The 21,814-nt window shown below is 45.9% G+C and overlaps 1 protein-coding gene across 1 annotated transcript in view; it reads left to right on the top strand.

The window, feature by feature from the left end:
* Positions 1-21,814, top strand: part of PLXNA4 (plexin A4) — a gene marked incomplete at both ends in the record, with an annotated part of 438,455 nt that overhangs the window by 239,287 nt on the left and 177,354 nt on the right. The window contains one exon of the mRNA XM_081331751.1: positions 15,575-15,675. Coding sequence (XP_081187877.1) covers positions 15,575-15,675 — 101 coding nt within the window. The remainder of the gene's footprint in view (positions 1-15,574; positions 15,676-21,814) is intronic.

The following is a 21,814-nucleotide window of genomic DNA, read 5'->3' as shown; positions in this document are numbered from 1 at the left end:
TACAAAGTGATCCCTGAAGTCTTCCATCTGGAAGGGACAGCAAGTGATGGATGAGGATCTAGCCTCGGTTTGGACACCTTTAGCAGGAGGGAAATTCACGCTTTCTTTAACAACCAGTTGCAGGAGTCTTGCAAGACGCAACTACTCTTTCCCCCCGGAGCTCTCCATGGTGCTGAACACCTGTTCTTTTCCCCTTAAATTCAGTCGTTGTGAATTTCTCTGCTTATTTATTTGTCAGCGTATAATATTTATTTATTAGCTTATTTTTTTATTAGCCACTAATGGCATATCATACATGGGCTTTGCAATATGTATTAACATTTCACTCAGACTGAAAACACCGTAAAGCAGCAATGTTAAAACGTTCTATATTCGGATAGCAATGTATCTGCTTAGAAGTATAGGACAGGGGTAGGCAACCTCGGCTCTTTTATGACTCATGGACTTCAACTCCCAGAATTCCTGAGCCAGGCTCAGGAATTCTGGGAGTTGAAGTTCATGAGTCATAAAAGAGCCGAGGTTGCCTACCCCTGGTATAGGAAGACCATGGCTTGGCCCGTTATGAATTAATGGGGAAGAAATAAGAGGATGGTCAGAAATTCTAGCTAGGAAAACATTGACCTCCTGCCCAGATTTTACATTACGGTTGGTCCTCAACATACGACCACAATTGAGCCCAAAACCTCTGATGCTAAAACAAGACAGCGGTGTCGTGGAAAAACCCAGTGAAAAAAACCAGAGACAGCAACATAAAACAATAGTTCTTACTTTAAGATTCCGAGGTTTATTTCACTAATAATTTGGCTGCATTAACAGAGGGATGGAATCAAGATCACGTGAAGTGTTAATTCCACTTTACAAGGCCTTGTTAAGGCCACACTTGGAATACGGCATCCAGTTTTGGTCACCACGATGTAAAAAAGATGTTGAGACTATAGAAAGAGGGCAGAGAAGAGCAACAAAGATGATTAGGGGACTGGAGGATAAAACATATCAGAAACGGTTGCAGGAATTGGGTATGTCTAGTTTAACAAAGAGAAGGATGAGAGGGGACATGATAGCAGTGTTCAAGTACCTCAGGGGCTGCCCCAAAGAAGAGGGAGTCAAGCTATTTTCCAAAGCGCCTGAAAGCAGGACAAGAAGCAATGGATGGAAACTCATCAAGGAGAGAAGCAACCTAGAACTAATGAGAAACTTCCTGACAGTGAGGACAATTAACCAGTGGAACAACATGCCTCCAGAAGCTGTGAATGCTCCAACAATGGAAGGGTTTAAGAAGAGACTGGACAGCCATTTGTCTGAAATGGTATAGGGTTTTCTGCCAGAGCAGGGGGTTGGACTAGAAGACCACCAAGGTCCCTTCCATCATCATCATCATCATCATCATCATCATCATCATCATCATCATCATCATTGATAGAAGCAACCTGGAATTAAGGAGAAATTTCCTGACAGAGAGGACAATTAACCAGTGGAACAACCTGCCTCCAGAAGCTGTGAAAGCTCCAACACTGGAATTTTTTAAGAAGAGACTGGACAGCTATTTGTCTGAAATGGTATAGCAGAGGTCCCCAACCTTTTGGGCACCAGGGATCGGTTCCGTGGAGAGAGGTTTTTCCACAGACTGGAGGATGCGTGGTTTTGTGTGCTGCCTGCATCCCATGGATGGGGCTTTGCTTGTTTGTGTGGACTGGTTGCTGGCATGCCGCAGCCTGGTACCGGTCCACAGATGGGGGGTTGGGAACCCCTGTGGTATAGGGTTTCCTGCCGGAGCAGGGCCTTAGACTAGAAGACCTCCAAAGTCCCTTTCAATTCTATTGTTATCATTATCATTATCACTATCATTATCATTACCATCACTATTATTACTATTGCTACTATTGTTCAGAGAAGCAACCTAGAACTAAGGAGAAACTTCCTGACAGTTAGAACAATTAACCAGTGGAACAACCTGCCTCCAGAAGCTGTGAATGCTCCAACACTGGAAGTTTTTAAGAAGAGACTGGACAGCCATTTGTCCGAAATGGTTTAGGGTTTCCTGCCTGAGCAGGGGGCTGGACTAGATGACCTCCAAGATCCCTTCCAACTTTGTTGTTGTTGTTTTTGTTGTTGCTAGCCATATACTTAAAGTCAGCCGGGAAAGAAAAAGGCGGTCCTAGAGAGGCTGTTTTTGAACTGCAAGAGGGATAAGCTAAAGATAATTTCTGTCTACATAACAAGCTTAGTGGTAAAGCTGCAGGATTAATAGAGGTCTTCTGTAAGCATCTTTCCTTTTTTTTAAAAAATCCTCAGTCGGTACACATTTTTCGGCTCTGGATAAATTCTGAAAAAAACACAAAACAAACAAATCACCTTGTCAGATTGGTTTGTGCTGGTCAAGCGAAAGGCGACGTTTTTAGCAGATATTCTTGGTTTCTTTGCAAAGGCAAAGGGATGGGTGAATTGATACACTTTTGGGGCTGTCATCCTTCCCCGGTTGATGATGCCGGATTGGCTGCTGGCATGCTGGCATGGGAGGAAAGACGGTCTAATCGTTATTACAAAAGAATATGCAATCAGGGCTAAACATAAACACCTACAAATATAAGAGGCCACAGATGGAATGGTTCATCTTAAAAGTAGGTTGGATGCTGGTTGACACACTTGCAGATTACTGCCCTCAGAACTGCGCTATGGAAGAGACAGGATGCTTGGAGAGACCCAGTTTGACAGGCAGTTTGGTCTAGTGGTTAAAACAGCAGGCTAGCAACTGGGAGATGGTGAGTTCTAGTTGCACCATAGGCATGGAAGCTGGCTAAGTGACTTTGGGCCAATCACTAGGAGGTGGTGAGTTTCAGTCCTGCCTTAGGCATGAGAGCCAGCTGGGTGACTTTGGGCCAGACACCAGGAGACAGTGAGTTCTAGTCTCACCTTAGGCCTGAAAGTCGGCTGGGTGACTGGGCCAATCACCAGGAGATGGTGAGCTCTAGTCCCACCTTAGGCCTGAAAGCCAGCTGGGTGACTTTGGGCCAGACACCAGGAGACAGTAAGTTCTAGTCCTACCCTGAAAGCTGGCTTGGTGACAATGGGCCAATCACTAGGAGACAGCGAGTTCTAGTCCCACCTTAGGCATGAAAGTTGGCTGGGTGACTCTGGGCCAGTCACCAGGAGACGGCGAGTTCTAGTCCCACCTTAGGCATGAAAGTTGGCTGGGTGACTCTGGGCCAGTCACCAGGAGACGGTGAGTTCTAGTCCCACTTTAGGCATGAAAGTTGGCTGGGTGACTCTGGGCCAGTCACCAGGAGACGGCGAGTTCTAGTCCCACCTTAGGCATGAAAGTTGGCTGGGTGACAATCTGGGACAATCCCGCTCTCAGTCCAACTCACCTCACAGGGTTCACGTGGAGAAAATAGGGAGAATTAGATATGTTCACCATTTTGAGTTCTTTATATATCAAGTCACAAAGGCAGGATATAAATCAAACAAATAATAAGTTATTAAATCCGAGTTTCTCAACTTTGGCAAGTCTTAGATACCGGGACTTCAACTCCCAGAATTCCCCAGTCCCAGCAAGCTGGCTGGGGAATTCTGGGAGTTGCAGTTCAGGTGTCTTCAACTCGCCGTTGCAGCGGGCAGGCAAATGCAGAGCGCTCCGACTTTCTTCTTAAAGATGAATTGCAATTGTGAAAGGAGCATAAAAGCTACCCTGCAGGTAGCTGACCACACAATAAAGTCAAGCAAAGTTGTTGGTTTTTTTATTAAAAAAAAATGGGTGGCGGGAATTCTAGAGACAAAAGATTTTATCACGGTTGGGGAATGAGATCCCTGCAAGAGAAGGAAAGCGAAACTATAGAGGGCGGGGGAAGAGCTGTGATTATAATTTTACGGTTCACTGGGGTGAAATGGAGTCTAGTAAATAAAAAAATCCCCAAGTCTTGAGCGGTGTGTAAATCTGCCAGAGCTGGGAATTGTGAATGAGCCAAAAAAAAAAAAAAGGCAGCCGGGTGACTGTTCTTCCTAGATGGGGTTGTCAGGGCAGCCAGGAGCGAACACAACAGATGTGACCTTGGGACAGATGTGACCTTGGAATGGGTGAAAATCGGGCCCTTCGGCAGACAATTTCTGCATGAGGTGACGAAGGGATGAAAATTTGTTTTTTTTTTAAATTTCTCAGAAAAGGATCTGGAATGGATGATGATCTAGCTGCTGGTTCGCATTCGGGCTCCGTTCAGTTACACCCGTTTTTACGCTGATTCCTAGATTTACTTCTTTCTCTTTAGGGCTGCGGTAAGATTCATGCTTAAGGTGGGACTGGATAAATGGATAAAATTTGATCTAGTGTTTAAAGCTCCAGGTTAGAAACTAGAAGATGATGAGTTCAAGTCCTGCCTTAGGTTTGAAAGATGGCTGGAAGTTTCTGGGCCAATCACCAGGAGGCGGTGAGTTCTAGTCCCGCCTTAAGCATGAAAGTTGGCTGGATGACTCTGGACCAATCACCAGGAGACAGTGAGTTGCAGTCCCGCCTTAGTCACAAAAGTTCACTAGGTAAATTTGGGCCAGTCATCAGGAGACTGTGAGTTCTAGTCCCGCCTTATGAAATCTGACTGGGTGACTTTGGGCCAATCAGCGGGAGACTGTGAGTTCTAGTTCTGCCTTAGGTTTGAAAGCCAGCTGGGAGACTTTGGGCCAGTCACCAGGAAATTGGACGTTCTCGCCTCACCTTAGACATGAAAACTAGCTGGCTGACTTTGCGCCAATCAGCAGGGGACTGTGAGTTCTAGTCCCTTATTAGGCGTGAAGGTTGGCTGGGCGACTCTGGGTCAATCATCAGGAGATGGTGAGTTCCAGTTCCCGCTTAAGCATGAAAGTCAGCTGGGTGACTTTGGACCAATCAACAGGAGACAATGAGTTCTAGTCCTGCCTTTGGCATGAAAGCCATCTGGATGACTCTGGGCCAATCACCAGGAGACGGTGAGTTCTAGTCCCATCTTATGAAAGCTGACTGGGTGATGTTGCTGCCAATCAGCAGGAGACTGTGAGTTGTAGTTGTGCCTTAGGCTTGAAAGCCAGCTGGCTGACTTTGCGCCAACCACCAGGAGACTGGGAGTTCTAGTCCCTTATGAGGCATTCTTCACCAGGAAACCAAAGTGAGCTTTTCTTTACGAACCTTTCATTTATGAATATTAGCAAGCTTTGATTTTAAAAGTTGGACATAGCGACTGATATGATTAAGATTTTCATTCTTCAACGTCCTGTCCAAGCTGTCAATGCCAGTTATTGACATAGTTTTGTAGCCAGATGGAAATGAAAGGGTTGGGGGTTTTGTTTTGTTTTGTTGTTAATTTCGGTATATTTTTATACTTTTTTGGCAAACTATAAAAGAGCACTTTGTGTCTGTGAGAGGGTAGACGTTTGAGATAAGGATTTATAGTCAATTTGCAGAACCCAGTTAGACCGTGAATGGATTCTGTTTTTAAGCATTCAGGCTTGCGCTATTGAAAGCCCATCATCGATCCTGAATCGCAGAAAATTTGTAGAAGATTTGAATGCCAAGCCAAAGTTAATAAAACATTGCTGAAATCACCTAATAAGCAGCGTCTCAAAGATAAATGACTTCATCTGATGCCTTGGTTCACAAAACACACTGACCCAGCTCCATTTCGGCCTACTCCAGGGGTAGGCAACCTTGGCTCTTTTATGACTCGTGGACTTCAACTCCCAGAATTCCTGAGCCAGCCATTCTGAGGGGAAAGGGAGAGGTTTCCAAGCTGAGCCATGCTGGCTCAGGAATTCTGGGAGTTGAAGTCCACGAGTCATGAAGGGACCATAGTTCTCCCATGTTGGCTCAGGAATTCTGGGAGTTGAAGTCCACGAGTCATGAAGGGGCCATAGTTCTCCCATGTTGGCTCAGGAATTCTGGGAGTTGAAGTCCACGAGTCATAAAAGAGCCAAGGTTGCCTACCCCTGGCCTAGTCTAACATACAGCCTGTCCTCGATCACAATTGAGCCCCAAATTTCTGTCGTTAAGTGAGACACTTGTTAAGTGAGTTTTGCCTCATTTTACAACCTTTCTTGCCCCCGAATGCAGTTGTTAAGTGAATCAGGCTTCCCCATTGACTGTGCTTGTCAGAGGTTTGCAAAAGGGGATGGCGTGACCTTGGGACACGGCAATGAACCGGTTGCCAGTTGCCAAACATCTGAATTTTGATCACATGACCATGGGGAGGCTGCAACGGTGTGAAAAACGGTCATAAGTCACTTGTTTTTCAGTGCCGTCGTAACTTCAAACAATCACTAAATGAACTGTGGTAAGTTTAGGTCCACAGGGTAGGCAACCTTGGCTCTTTTATGACTCATGGACTTCAACTCCCAGAATTCCTGAGCCAGCATGAGACAACTATGGCCCCCTCATGACTCGTGGACTTCAACTCCCAGAATTCCTGAGCCAGCGTGGCTCAGCTTGGAAACCTCTCCCTTTCCCCTCAGCATGGCTGGCTCAGGAATTCTGGGAGTTGAAGTCCACGAGTCATAAAACAGCCAAGGTTGCCTACCCCTGGTCTAGGAGTAGATCCATTGCACAAACCTTGACTCTCTTTTAACAGGGCAAGGAAAGGAAGGAAGAAGAAACTTAAAAAAGAAACCCACAATCTCCTAAATGTTCAGCTAGTCCTCAGCTTGCAACATTCATTTAGTGTCCAATTTTACAGTGACACTGAAAAAAAAGGGACTCACCTTCATTTCAGCTAGTCCTCCACTTACGACGTTCATTTCATATCCATTCAACTTTACAGTGACATTTGAAAAAAGGGACTCACCTTCATTTCAGCTAGTCCTCCACTTACGACGTTCATTTCATATCCATTCAACTTTACAGTGACATTTGAAAAAAAGGGACTCACCTTCATTTCAGCTAGTCCTCAACTTACGACGTTCATTTCATATCCATTCAACTTTACAGTGGCACTGGAAAAAAGGGACTTAACATTCATTTCAGCTTGTTGTTGTTAGCTGCGAAGTCGTGTCCGACTCATCGCGACCCCATGGACAACGTTCCTCCAGGCCTTCCTGTCCTCTACCCTCTTCTGGAGTCCATTTAAGCTCACTCCTCCTGCTTCAGTGACTCCATCCAGCCACCTCCTTCTCTGTCGTCCCCTTCTTCTCTTGCCCTCAACCTTTCCCAGCATGAGGCTCTTCTCCAGTCAGTCCTTCCTTCTCATTAGGTGGCCAAAGGATTTGAGTTTTAGCTTCAGGATCTGGCCTTCTAAAGAGCAGTCAGGGTTGATCTCCTCTAGGACTGACCGGTTTGATCGCCTTGCAGTCCAAGGGACTCGCAGGAGTCTTCTCCAGCACCATAGTTCAAAGGCCTCAATTCTTTGGCGCTCAGCCTTTTTTATGGTCCTATTTTCACTGCCATACATTGCAACTGGGAAGACCATGGCCTTGACTATACGCACTTTTGTTGGCAGGGCAATGTCTCTGCTTTTTAGTGTGCTGTCTAGATTTGCCATGGCTTTCCTCCCCAGGAGCAAGCGTCTTTTAATTTCTTGGCTGCAGTCCCCGTCTGTGGTGATCTTGGAGCCCAGGAAAATAAAATCTGTCACTACCTCCATTTCTTCCCCATCTATTGGCCAGGGATTGAGAGGGCCAGATGCCATGATCTTGGTTTTCTTAATGTTAAGTTTCAACCCAACTTTTGCACTCTCCTTCTTCACCCGCAACAAGAGGCTCTTTAGTTCCTCTTCACTTTCTGCCATTAGAGTGGTATCAGCTAGTCCTCAACTTTTGAAACATTCGTTTAGTGTCCATCCAAATTTACAGTCATTTTCCCCCCAGTGATGCTGTAGCTTTGAACGGTCACTAAAACGATTGTTATAAGTCGAGGACTCCCTGTATTTGCGATGGTTGCACTGTCTGGGGGGGTCACGTGATCAGCATATGTCAACCTTCCCAGCTGGCTTCGGAAAAGCAAATTCAGTGGAGGAAGCCAAACTCGCGGGGTTCCCTAAACCAGAGGTCCCCTACTTTTTGGGCACCAGGTACCGGTTCCACGGAGAAAGGTTTTTCCACGGAGCGAAGAGTGTGTGGTTTTGTGTATTGCCTGCATCTCGTGGATGGGGCTTTGCTTGTTTGTGTGGACCGGTTGCTGGCGTGCCGCGGCCCGGTACCGGTCCACGGACCGGGGGTTGGGGACCCCTTCCCTAAACAACTGCAGTGATCCGCTAAATAGCTGACAGAAGAAAGGTGGTAAAATGGCACAGGATGATGGGGTGGGAGGTTGCTTCAGATCCGAGCGCTGATGGGCATCCTTTGCTGACTGTGGCTTTCTCCGTGGCCGCCAACCGGGTGTGGCATCCCTTGTTTTCCAAAGTCTCCCTTTTGATTAATTAGGGAGCCGGACAGGAAAGCTCCAGTCGCCGGATCTGCAGGGAACAATTTTAATTAATCTCTCGCAGCCAAGCGGTGGAAGGCAAACGTCGTAAAAAAAGGACCAATAGACCAGCAATTAGACACAGTGTTGAGCGGGAGTCGTGCAGAACTGGGCACGCAACTTTGGCATGCGGCTGTGACCGTCTCCGAGCTAGTCATTTGTAAAATTGAGAAGGGAGGAAGAATTGCTTTTTTCCTGTGTCTCCTCCTGAGAGCTTTTAAAACAGATTTCCAGACTCTATTGCAACTTTTATGTGTAAATATACATGTTCTGTTCTGTTCTGTGCTGTTCTGTGCAGTGCAGTGCAGTGCTGATCTGTTCTGTTCTGTTCTATTCTATTCTATTCTATTCTATTCTATTCTATTCTATTCTATTCTATTCTATTCTGTTCTGTTCTGTTCTGTTCTGTTCTGTTCTGTTCTGTTCTGTTCTATTCTTCTCTTCTCTTCTCTTCTCTTCTCTTCTCTTCTCTTCTCTTCTCTTCTCTTCTCTTCTCTTCTCTTCTCTTCTCTTCTCTTCTCCTCTCCTCTCCTCTCCTCTCCCCTTCCCTTCCCTTCCCTTCCCTTCCCTTCTATATTTTATTCTGTTCTGCTCTGTTCCATTCTGTTCCGTTCCATTCCATTCCATTCCCTTCCATATTCTCTTCTCTTCTCTTCTCTTCTCTTCTCTTCTCTTCTCTTCTCTTCTCTTCTCTTCTCTTCTCTTCTCTTCTCTTCTCTTCTCTTCTCTTCTCTTCTCTTCTCTTCTCTTCTCTTCTCTTCTCTTCTCCTCTCCTCTCCTCTCCTCTCCCCTTCCCTTCCCTTCCCTTCCCTTCCATTCCATTCCATTCCATTCCATTCCATTCCATTCCATTCCATTCCATTCCATATTTTCTATTCTATTCTATTCTATTCTATTCTATTCTATTCTATTCTATTCTATTCTATTCTATTCTATTCTATTCTATTCTATTCTATTCTATTCTATTCTATTCTATTCTATTCTATTCTATTCTATTCTATTCTATTCTATTCTATTCTATTCTATTCTATTCTTGCCTGGTGTGTCCTTGTAATGGCTGACGCCTTTCATGGGGCGGCACGATGCACAGTTTCGATTCCTCTCATGCTAACCTCCTCTCTTATCCCACCCCACCATCCCCCTCTCCCTGTCAAGTATGGCAGGTTGACAGCAGGCAATGTGTGGCGTAGCAGTCCTGACAAGTTGTCTGAAATGGTTTGGGGGTTGGACTAGAAGACCTCCAAGGTCCCTTCCAGCTCTATTCCGAATTGAATCGAACTTCTGGGCACTTTCCCTGCCGACATACACAAAGCAACAATCTAGAAAACCCAATTGGCATGCGTCTCGGGTTTGCAACGGGTCCATTTCTTCCCTACCCGCTGAAGAAAATGTCATGTGTGATAAAGAAAGATGACTTCAAGGTTGGCTAGATGTTATCTGAGAACCTTGTGCTACCAAAATTGACAACAGGGGAATTCAGAGCTGGCAAAAATACAATCGAAGCTCAAAGTCCGTTTCAATCAGGCCTCAGTCTCAAATGAAGGAGGAGAAGAAGAAAAGCAAAATAAATCGGAAGGACTTCAGCTCTCGGCCTTCGAGAGGCCTCAAAGAAAAATGGATTTTTCTGGGTCGATTCTGCCCAAGACACAAAATAACTACGAAACCTCATTTTGAGGACCACCTGCAGGGGGTCCTTGACTTATGACCCTAAGGGAGCCTTTTTCCATGACCAAGGGTAGGCAACCTTGGCTCTTTTATGAATCGTGGACTTCAACTCCCAGAATTCCTGAGCCAGCCATGCTGAGGGGAAAGGGAGAGGTTTCCATGCTGAGCCATGCTAGCTCAGGAATTCTGGGAGTTGAAGTCCACGAGTCATGAGGGGGCCATAGTTCCCCCATGCTGGCTCAGGAATTCTGGGAGTTGAAGTCCATGAGTCATGAGGGGGCCATAGTTCCCCCATGCTGGCTCAGGAATTCTGGGAGTTGAAGTCCACGAGTCATGAGGGGGCCATAGTTCCCCCATGCTGGCTCAGGAATTCTGGGAGTTGAGGTCCACGAGTCATGAGGGGGCCGTAGTTCCCTCATGCTGGCTCAGGAATTCTGGGAGTTGAAGTCCACGAGTCATGAGGGGGCCATAGTTCCCCCATGCTGGCTCAGGAATTCTGGGAGTTGAACTCCACGAGTCATAAAAGAGCCAAGGTTGCCTACCCCTGCCCATGACCATTGTTAATTGTGACAGTTGTAAAGTGGGTCACCCAAGGGACTGAGTCAATTTTATGAGCTTTTTTGTGGCGGATGTTAAGCCAGATACCACAGTCGTTAAAGTAAACCCATTCTTCGTTTCGGACCATTTTTGTGGAAAACTGGAAATAAATTCCAGATTGTTTTACAAAACATAAGACAGATAGTCCTTGGCTTCCAACGCTCCATTTAGTGTCCATTCAAAGTTACAATGGCACTGGGAAAAGTGACTTACAACCATTTTTCATACTTAAGATTGTTGCAGCATCCCCAGGTCACGTGATCAAAATTCAGATGCGTGGCAACTGACACGTATTTATGACGGTTGCAGCATCCCCTTTTGCGACTTTCTGACAAGCAAAGTTGATGGGGAGGAGGCCGATTCACTTAACGGCTGGTTACTAACGTATCAACGGCAGGGATTCAGTTAACAATGGTGGCAAGAAAGGTCGTAAAACGGAGCAAAACACACTTAGCAACTGTCTCGCTTAGCAACAGAAACATTGGGCTCAGTTGTGGTTGTAAGTCGAGGACTGCCTGTAAACGGCACAGGACATGGCCAATGGACGTAAATGTGGGTCGGTCGCTGAGTGTCTGAAATGCAGTCGTGTAACTGCAGTGTGGGTGTGTAGGTGTAGGTGTGTGCGGGGACCGTCACAACTTTAGATCTGGGCTACCTCTTGATGGGGTCCCTCGCAATTTCGAATGGTTACTAAGCAACCGGTCATAAGATGAGGACTACAGTATTTGTACTGCTGTGTTTGCACTACACACTAGAACTAAAATCAGCCTTTCTAATGGCTTAGCCAGATGTCCTGGTTCACATAATACAGGGGTCTTCAAACTTGGCCCCTCCGTGACTGGTGGACTTCCAACTCCCAGAATTCCTCAGCCAGCATGGCTCAGCTTGGAAACCTCTCCCTTTTCCCTCAGCATGGCTGGCTCAGGAATTCTGGGAGTTGAAGTCCATGAGTCATAAAGCGGCCTAGGCCTAGGCCAGGGGTAGGCAACCTTGGCTCTTTTATGACTCGTGGACTTCAGCTCCCAGAATTCCTGAGCCAGCATGGCTCAGCTTGGAAACCTCTCCCTTTTCCCTCAGCATGGCTGGCTCAGGAATTCTGGAAGTCGAAGTCCACCAGTCATAAAACAGTAAAGTTTGAAGACCTTTGCTTTAGGCCAGGGGTACGCAACTTTGGCTCCTTTATGACTCATGGACTTCAACTCCCAGAATTCCTGAGCCAGCATGGGGGAACAATGGCCTCTTCATGACTCGTGGACTTCAACTCCCAGAATTCCTCAGCCAGCATGGTTCAGCTTGGAAACCTCTCCCTTTTCCCTCAGCATGGCTGGCTCAGGAATTCTGGGAGTTGAAGTCCACCAGTCATAAAAGGGCAAGTTTGAAGACGCCTGACATAATATGTTAAGAGAAGGGCTAAATTCTGTTGCTACAGTACAGGCCTGTCTGAGCAGGGGGTTGGACTAGATGACCTCCAAGGTCCCTTTCAATCATTATTATTATTATTGTTGTTGTTATTATTATTACTATTGCTATTATTATTATAAAACTTTTATTCATAAAACTCCGTCAGCTGAACACTCAAATTGACTGGCACTAATGGTTGACATGGGTTGCTGCCAGCATCCTAGGTATCAACCAGGTAACTCCTTAAAATGTAAGATGTTCCGAGTAGCGCAGTTTTTTTGTAGCTTTGCTGGAGTTATTATTATTATTACTATTACTATTATTATTATTAACTTGTGTTAGAAATTGGAGACAGAAGAACAAGTGAAATAAGGTACAGAGTCCTCGAATTACGACTACAGTTGAGTCCAACATTTAGGTTCCTAAGTGAGAAAGTCATTAAGTGAGTTTTGCCCCATTTTGTGACTTTTCTTGCCAAAGTTGTTAAGTGAATTGTTGCATTTGTTTAAGCTAGTCACCCGGTTGTTAAGTGAATCTGGATTCCCCATTGATTTTGCGTGTCGGAAGGTCACAAAAAGGGACACAGCAATGGTCATAAGTATGAACCACTTGCCAAGTGTCTGAATTTTGATCCCACGGGGATGCGCCGATGGTCGTAAGTGTGAAAAATGGTCCTGTCACAGTTTTTCCCCAGTGCCGTTGTAACTTTGAATGGTCACTAAATGAACTATTGTAAGTTGAGGACTAGCTGTATGACCACAATAATTTCTATTGCAAAGTGAAGATAGTTGTGAAGCGAGTTTTGTCCCATTTTACGACCTTTCTTGCCACTGTTGTTAAGTGAATCGCTGCAGTTGTTAAGTGAGTCACATGGTCGTTAAGTGAATCGGGCTTCACCAGGGACTTTGCTTGTCAGAAGGTCACAAACATGTGATCATGTGACCCTGGGACACGCTGTGACCTTCATAACTATGAACCGGTTGCCTAGCATCTGAATTTTGATCATGTGACCGTGGAGATGCTGCAACGGTCCTAAGTGTGAAAAACAGTCATAACTCACTTTTTTGAGTGCCGTTGTAACTTCAGACGGTCACTAAATGTTGTAATGGAAGACAACCTGTACGGCAAAACAGGCTAAAAAAAAAGGGCTAAAATATACAAATGGACTCAATGGGAAAATGTGTGTCTGAAAGAATTGAAGTTTTCATTAAGTTCCAGTCCTAAAGAGAATTTTTACTGAACGACGTGCTGTGGGAGGTGATGCCAGAATTGTCTAAAATGTATAAAGATATTTGAAATTTATGCTGGAAATATGGACAACCTAAAGGGACATTTTGTCATGTTTTGTGGATGTGTAAAAAAAAAAAGCAAAAGAAAATTGGCTACAAATGCTGTTCTTTAGGGATTAATGGACAGACAGCTTGAAATAAGTCACAGAGCTTCAATTTTATATATGACAACTGCGGCGAGATTATTATATGCTCAAAAGTGGGGAGATCTGACGCTGTCCACAACGGAGAAATGATTGCTGAAGGTGATGGAACGGGCAGAGAAATCTCAGTTGACTTCCTTGATTAAAGAAATGACAATATCTACATTTATGACTGGCTGGAAACCCCTTATGGACTTTTTGCATGACACCAGAAAAAAAAAATCCGCCTATGATTTGTGGGTTTGAAGATTGTGGGTGTGGGGGGGAATCACGTAATAGAAAAAAAAGCGAGCTTTTCTTTTTGTTACTGTAGGAAGAGATAACTTTATAATTGTGGTACTTCCTGCAAAGAAAATTAGTAGCTTCTTTTTTTCTTTCGATCTTTTTACCATTTCCTTTCTTTTTCCTTTTCCTTTTTTTCTTTCTTTACTCTCTATTAGGTTTATATACAGGATGGATGGATGGTTGGATGGATGGATGGATGGATGAGTGGGTGGGTAGGTAGGTAGGTAGATAGATAGATGCTAAGATAGATAGATAATGAATGCTAAGATAGATAGATACTAAATGCTAAAATAGATAGAGGCTAAGATATAGATAATGAATACTAAGATAGATAGATAGATAAATAGATAGATAGATAGATAGATAGATAGATAGATAGATAGATAGATAGATAGATAGATAGATAGATACTGAATGCTAAGATAGATAATGAATGCTAAGATAGATAGATGCTAAGATGTAGATAATGAATGCTAAGATAGATAGATAGATAGATGCTAAGATATAATGAATACTAAGATAGATAGATAGATAGATAGATAGATAGATAGATGATAGATAGATAGATAGATAGATAGATAGATAGATAGATGATAGATAGATAGATAGATAGATAGATAGATAGATAGATAGATAGATAGATAGATATAGATAAGGGACGCAGTGGCTCAGTGGGTTAGGACGCTGAGCTTGTTGATCAGATGATCAGTAGTTTGGCAGATCGAATCCTGAGTGCCGCATAACAGTGAGCGCCTGTTACTCGTCCCAGCTTCTGCCAACCTAGCAGTTCGAAAGCACGTAAAAATGCAAGTAGAAAAATAGGGACCACTCCGGTGGGAAGGTAACAGCGTTCCGTGCGCCTTTGGCGTCTAGTCATGCCGGCCACATGACCATGGAGACGTCCTCGGACAAGCGCTGGCTCTTCGGCTTTGAAACGGAGATGAGCACCGGCCCCTAGAGTCGGAAACGACTAGCACGCATGTGCGGGGGAACCTTTACCTTTACCTTAAGATATAGATAATGAATACATAGATAGATAGATAGATAGATAGATAGATAGATAGATAGATAGATAGATAGATAGATAGATAGATAGATAGATAGATAGATAGATAGGAGAGACAGACAGACAGACAGGCAGATCTAGATAACTTCATCAGTGCTGGGATGGAGGGAGGAGGAGGAGATCAATAATAGGTGAGGGGGGGGTAATCTTATTTTTATGGCTTGCCCTGTCAGTGTTGGTGGAAGCGTTCTTGTTGGTTCCCTGACTGAGCTGTTTTTTACCTGTTGCTGATACGAGTTGTTAGTTCCTTGATTTGGGAATTATTTACTTCTGATTGTTCATCTAGCGTTGATCTTGGTGCTATCTCTGAGAGCTTTACTTGGTGTTGATTGCTGGCGAGTAGGTGTTTTGGTCCCTTTGTTTCCTTTTTAGATTTTTTGATTGTCTCTTTTAAACAGTATCTAGACGTCGTTTATCTCTCTGTGCCTGTTGATGGCTGATGTGTCTGAGCCCTCCCTGCTCATTTCCCTCCCCCCCCCCAAGCCAAGCATCCTTCTGTAGGAAAGTTTTATATTCAGCTTAAGCCTGCAAATCACAGCTTGTTTGTTTTGGCTTCCACGATAAAATCATTGCTGAACTTGGAATCCTACCAACTTATTGAATTTGAGCTATTTTCCCAAGGTGCAATGGTTGGGCATTAACAGCCTTTCCGGACAGGAAGTTGTGTCAACTGTCCCGCATTGTTAAAAAAAAAAATCCTCTTTCTTTTTGTCCCCCACAGCTGATCCGTGTACCGGTGGAGTCCTGCGAACAGTACAAAAGTTGCAGCGAGTGCCTGGGCTCGGGGGACCCCCACTGCGGATGGTGTGTGCTTCACAATATGTAAGTGTTGACTGGCTGGGACCGGAGAAGATGGCTGCCCTGCATCTTTGTCTCTCTTCTCTTCTCCTCCTCTCCCGTCTCACCTTTTCTCACCATGGTGTGTAAAAGACGACAAAGCTGCAAATGGAGAGGCCCATCCACCAGGGATATGGGAGGATGGGTCGTTGGACCCCTCAGCTTGGAGAGAGAAAAGGAGGAGAGGAAGGAAGGGATTGGTGGTTTCTGCTAAAGCATTGCTGGAGCTTGTCTGTGCTGATTGGTTGATTGGAAAAGCCGCACCTCCCCCATTCCTAACATCTCATTCAGAGACTGTGAGTTCTAGTCCCACTTTAGGCACAAAACCTGGATGGATGACATTGGGCCAATCGCCAGGCGGCTGTGAGTTCTAGTCCCACCTTAGGCTTGAAAGGTGACTGGGTGACTCTGGGCCAATCGCCAGCAGGCTGTGAGTTCTAGTCCCACCTTAGGCTTGAAAGGTGACTGGGTGACTCTGGGCCAATCGCCAGGAGGCTGTGAGTTCTAGTCCCACCTTAAGTATGAAAGGCAGCGGAATGACTGGATCAATCACCAGGAGGCTATGAGTTCTAGTCCCACCTTAGGCTTGAAAGGTGATTGGGTGACTCTGGACCAATTGCCAGGAGGCTGTGAGTTCTAGTCCCATCTTAGGCTTGAAAGGTGATTGGGTGATTTTGGGCCAATCGCCAGAACACTGTGAGTTTTAGTCCCACCTTAGGCATGAAAGGTGGTGGAATACCTTTGGGCCAATCGTCAGGAGGCTGTGAGTTCTAGTCCCACCTTGGGCTTGAAAGGTGATTGGTTGACTCTGGGCCAATCACCAGGAGGCTGTGAATTTTACTCCCACCTTAGGCATGAATGATGACTGGGTGACTTTGGACCAATTGTCAGGAGGCTGTGAGTTCTAGTCCCATCTTAGGCTTGAAAGGTGATTGGGTGACTCTGGGCCAATCGCCAGGAGGCTGTGAGTTCTAGTCCCACCTTGGTTCTTAAAAGGTGATTGGGTGACTTTGGGCCAATTGCCAGAACACTGTGAGTTCTAGTCCCACCTTAGGCATGAAAGGCAGCGGAATGACTTTGGATCAGTCACCAGGAGGCTGTGAGTTCTAGTCCCACCTTGGGCTTGAAAGGTGATTGGGTGACTCTGGGCCAATCGCCAGGAGGCTGTGAGTTCTAGTCCCACCTTGGGCTTGAAAGGTGATTGGGTGACTTTGGGCCAATTGCCAGGAGGCTGTGAATTCTAATCCTGACTTAGGCATGAATGCTGACTGGGTGACTTTGGGCCAATCACCAGGAGGGCTGTGAGTTCTAGTCCAACCATTGGCCTGAAGGCCAGCTGGGTGACATTGGGCCAATCACCAGAAGACAATGAGTTCTAGTCCCACTTTAGAAATGAAAGCTGGCTGGGTGATTCTGGGCCCACCCCTCTCCCTCAGCTTCACCCATCTTATATGAGTTGTGATGAGAAAACAGGAGCAGGGAGGGATATCGTATGTACACCGGCTTGAGTTGTACAAAATGAAGGCGGGTTTTTCCTGCCTAAGTTCATGACCAGATTTTTCTCACCGCTGACTTGCATCTTCTGCCAGTTCCGTGGTGGCAAGGCGACAAGGACATCCAGATGGAGTTGCCATCTTTCCCGCCCAGATAGTTGAGAACTTTTTTGATTGTTGATTTGAATGGGTTTTTTGGGGAGTTTTTTGGAATGCTTTGCTGTCTTTTTCTGGGAAAGGTTGAGGGCAGACAAGAAGGGGATGATAGAGAATGAGGTGGCTGGATGGAGTCACTGAAGCAGGAGGCGTGAGCTTAAAGGAACTCCAGAAGATGGTGGAGGACAGGAAGGCCTTGTTCTGAACCAGCCTGCTACCGGCCTTGCAATAAGGCAAACCCCTGTTCAAACAGTAGAGACTGGAGAGCGTCTAAGGCTGGAAAGCGTCTGCCAAGATTTATTACTCAAACAACAGAACAAGAAACAAAAACACTGGAACTTGAATCCTCAAACGGAAGGGTTGCTTTCAGCAACCAGCCCTTCCCCAAACACTCCTTTTATTTAGAGTTCAGGGCATGGCCTCCCTGTGCCTCCTCCCGAGGAGTCCCACAGCCTTTCTCTGTTTGTTCCTGCTCGACTGCCTCCTGCGTCGGGCGTCCTTGAACAGGGCCAGCTGTGGGTCATCATCCTCCGCACTATCGGGCTCACGCAGCTGAGAAGAGGGGCCCGGCTGAGGGCTCTGCGAAGCCTCCAAGCCATCATCAGCCAGTTCGTCTTCCACACCCTCCTCCTCCCCCTCATCTGAGTCATCCGAGACATCTGAGCCGGCTGCCGGACCCACAGGCTGACCCTGAGTCACAACAGGCCTGGAGGAACATTGTCCATGGGGTCGCGAAGGGACTGACACGACTTCACAACTAACAACAACAACAACAACTGAAGGGACTGACACGACTTCACAACTAACAACAACAACAACAACTGTCTTTTTGCTATAAGCTGCCCAGACTCCTCGTTGGAGAGGAGACGGCCAGCAAATTATAATTTTCATAAATCAAACAAATGAACTTAAACTCCATCTTGTTGAATGGCACCTACTCGGAGAAAAGCAATTGTAACATCTTCAGCAGAAATTGGGGAATGTCTGTGTCAGCGCTCTTCTGCTGATAAGGGCTTCAGGTGTGGCTGTGTCAAGTGAGGCTCTTGTGATCAGTCAGGTTGTGAGTCATCGGTGAGAGGCTGCTGGCGGGTGTTGCGATGGGGACGTTGGAGCAATCGATTGGAGCAACACAAAAATCGTCGGCCACACCACTCACCCGCCACACTTGCGAGTTCGTGGAAGCCTGGCACTTCACAAGCCGTTCCATCAACAGACACATCGACCTACAAGCAGAATACGAACCCCTCAGAGTCCAAATCAACCATACAGCCAACTAGGGGCGGCACCAACCCTGAACCATCCCGCGCAATCCCCCACTACCAGCAGTTCACCTCCCAATGATCCTGACCTGATGCAACCTCCCCATCTGGAGACCCATCATACTTGTTCGAGCAAGCCGGCCTGGCCTGAGGGGGGATTGGTGGGTTTTTTTTTTATCATTTTTATTGGGGTTTTTACTATGTATCAATTGTATTTTAATCGGGCATGCATTTAATTATCTTTTAGTTTTTGTAAATTTCTGTGTTTTATTCTTGCCCTGTACACCGCCCTGAGTCCCCCGGGAGAAGGGCGGTATAGAAATATTAATAAATTAAATTAAATTAAATTAAATCACCAGCCTCTCGCTTACGACTTGCCCCTAACCAGTGGTGGGATTCAAACAACTTAACAACCGGTTCTCGGCCCTAATGTAAAATCTGTTCGTCGCCGGCGCCACGTACCCTCGCATCCTCCTCCTCAACGGCACCAGGCGCCTCGCATCGTTCCTCACCACCAGCTTGACATGCCTGCCGTGGCGGCATCAGCAGCACAACATGCCTCGTGGCGGCAGTGCCGCCGGCATGGTGCGTCACGCAGATTTATCAGAACTGGTTCGCCGAACTCAGTCCCAAAATTAGGCCGCGGTTCTGCCAAACCGGCGAGAACCGGTGAGAATGCCACCACTGGGCCTGACCCGTCACAAAACCCTCACTTGACACACCCACACCCGCACCCCCCCTAAACTTGTCCGAAGAGGTTACCGAGCTCGACGACGAGACATTCGGAAACCAACCCACGAGGTCAGGGAACGAAATTTCGCCCTCGTCCTACACGTGAGCGACAGATATTTGCGAGGTGACTTGGAAGCAATGGGGGACACCCGGTGTTTTTGATTCATGGCTTTCTGGAGAAAAAGGCCTCTTTCTTTCTTTCTTTCTTTCTTTCTTTCTTTCTTTCTTTCTTTCTTTCTTTCTTTCTTTCTTTCTTTCTTTCTTTCTTTCTTTCTTTCTTTCTTCCTTCTTCCTTCTTCCTTCTTTCTTTCTTTCCTTCCTTCCTTCCTTCCTTCCTTCCTTCCTTCCTTCCTTCTCTTTCTCTTTCTCTTTCTCTTTCTCTTTCTCTTTCTCTCTTTTCTTCCTTCCTTCCTTCCTTCCTTCCTTCCTTCCTTCCTTCCTTCCTTCCTTCCTTCTTTCTTTCTTTCTTTCTTTCTTTCTTTCTTTCTTTCTTTCTTTCTTTCTTTCTTTCTTTCTTTCTTTCTTTCTTTCTTTCTTTCTTTCTTTCTTTCTTTCTTTTCTTGAAATGACCCAAACCGGGGAGAACCCTTTGTTTTCCTCCGAGCCTTCAAGGGAATCCTGAAGTCCTGCTTTTCTGTTCTCCACATGGTGCCTCTTCAGAACGACGGTCTAGAGAAGCAATTTGCAGCTTAGCCAGTTTCAAAGCCAATCGCGGGGCGCTGGCAGTCAATGTTAAAAAACAACAACGCAAAACCCCCAGCAGTGAGCCAGTTTCGGGCCGACTATTCATGGAGACACCACAGCGGCCTCCTTTCTCTTCCTCTGTTCTCTGTGCCGCTCGCGAGACTGGCTTCTTTCCCCCCCCTACCCCCGATCTATAGTTGAGAGAATTGATTTCTTCAACTTTTCGGTCTCCGCTGTGTAGGAGGAAAAGTGTCCTGGTGTGTAGTGGGCATAGAGAGAGTTTGAAAGTAGAATGGGGGGGGGAATAGCACAGAGGAGTTGATTTCTATAGGGCAAGGAGGGGAATTTGGAATAAAGTTTGACCCTAGCAGTTTGCGACAGCAGTGGCGTTCAACCGATCAGTCAATCAGAAGAGAGCTGGAAGGGGCCTTTGAGGTCTTCTAGTCCAGCCCCACGCTCAAGCAGGAGACCCCCCCCATACCACTTCAGACAAGGGGCTGTCCAGTCTTTTCTTTAAAAAGCTCCGCTGATGGAGCATCCACAACAGAATAGTAGCATAACGGAAAAACAGCAGAGTTGGAAGGGGCCTGTGAGGTCTTGTAGTCCAGCCCCCTGCTCAAGCATTTCATTTCATTTCATTTTATTAAATTTGTATACCGCCCTTCTCCCGAAGGACTCAGGGCGGTGAAACCCCATATCATTCTGGACAAAATGGCTGTCCAGTCTCTTCTTAAAAACCTCCGGTGATGGAGCACCCACAACCTCTGATAAGATAAGATAAGCTTTATTTTCTTTCTTTCTTCTTCTTCTTCTTTTTTACTGTGGGCATTCTGGCACACATTAAAAGTGAAATCCTGTTGCCTACTCTCAAAAGTGTACACATACATAACACACATATAGATATGCTATATGCATACATACGTATATATCTACACCCTTACGTATACTGTAAATACATATAAATATTAATCACTGTTCATCTTGAATATATCTACACCCTTTAACAACAACAACAACAACAACAACAACAACAACAACAACAACAACAACAATAATAATAATAATAATAATAATAATAATAATAATAATAATAATAATAATAAAGTTGGAAGGGACCTTGGAGCTCATCTAGTCCAACCCCCTGCTCTGGCAGGAAACCCTATACCATTTCAGACAAATGGCTGTCCAGTCTCTTCTTAAAAACTTCCAGCATTGGAGCATTCACAGCTTCTGGAGGCAGGTTGTTCCACTGGTTAATTGTTCTGTCAGGAAGATTCTCCTTAGTTCTAGGTTGCTTCTCTCCTTGACTAGTTTCCATCCGTAGCTTCCTGTCCTGCCTTTGGGCACTTTGGAGAATAGCTTGACTCCCTCTTCTTTGGGGCAGCCCCTGAGATATTGCAACACTGCTATTATGTCTCCCCCCCCCCCAGTCCTTCTTTTCTCTAGATTAAAGGTAAAGGTAAAGGTTCCCCAGCACATGCGTGCTAGTCGTTTCCGACTCTAGGGGCCAGTGCTCATCTCCATTTCAAAGCCGAAGAGCCAGCGTTTGTCCGAGGACATCTCTATGGTCATGTGGCCGGCATGACTAGACTCCAAAGGCGCACAGAACACTGTTACCTTCCCACCGTAGTGGTCCCTATTTTTCTACTTGCATTTTTACGTGCTTTCGAACTGCTAGGTTGGCAGAAGCTGGGACGAGTAACAGGCGCTCACTCTGCTACGCGGCACTCGGGATTCGACCCGCCAAACTGCCGACCTTCTGATCGACAAGCTCAGCGTCCTAACCCACTGAGCGACCGC

The sequence above is a fragment of the Vipera berus genome (genome assembly GCF_964194415.1).
Source record: "Vipera berus genome assembly, chromosome: 6".
Classification (NCBI taxonomy): Eukaryota; Metazoa; Chordata; class Lepidosauria; order Squamata; family Viperidae; genus Vipera; species Vipera berus.
The sequence above is the reverse complement of the archived record's forward strand: the minus strand, read 5'-3'. Positions and strand labels throughout refer to the sequence as shown.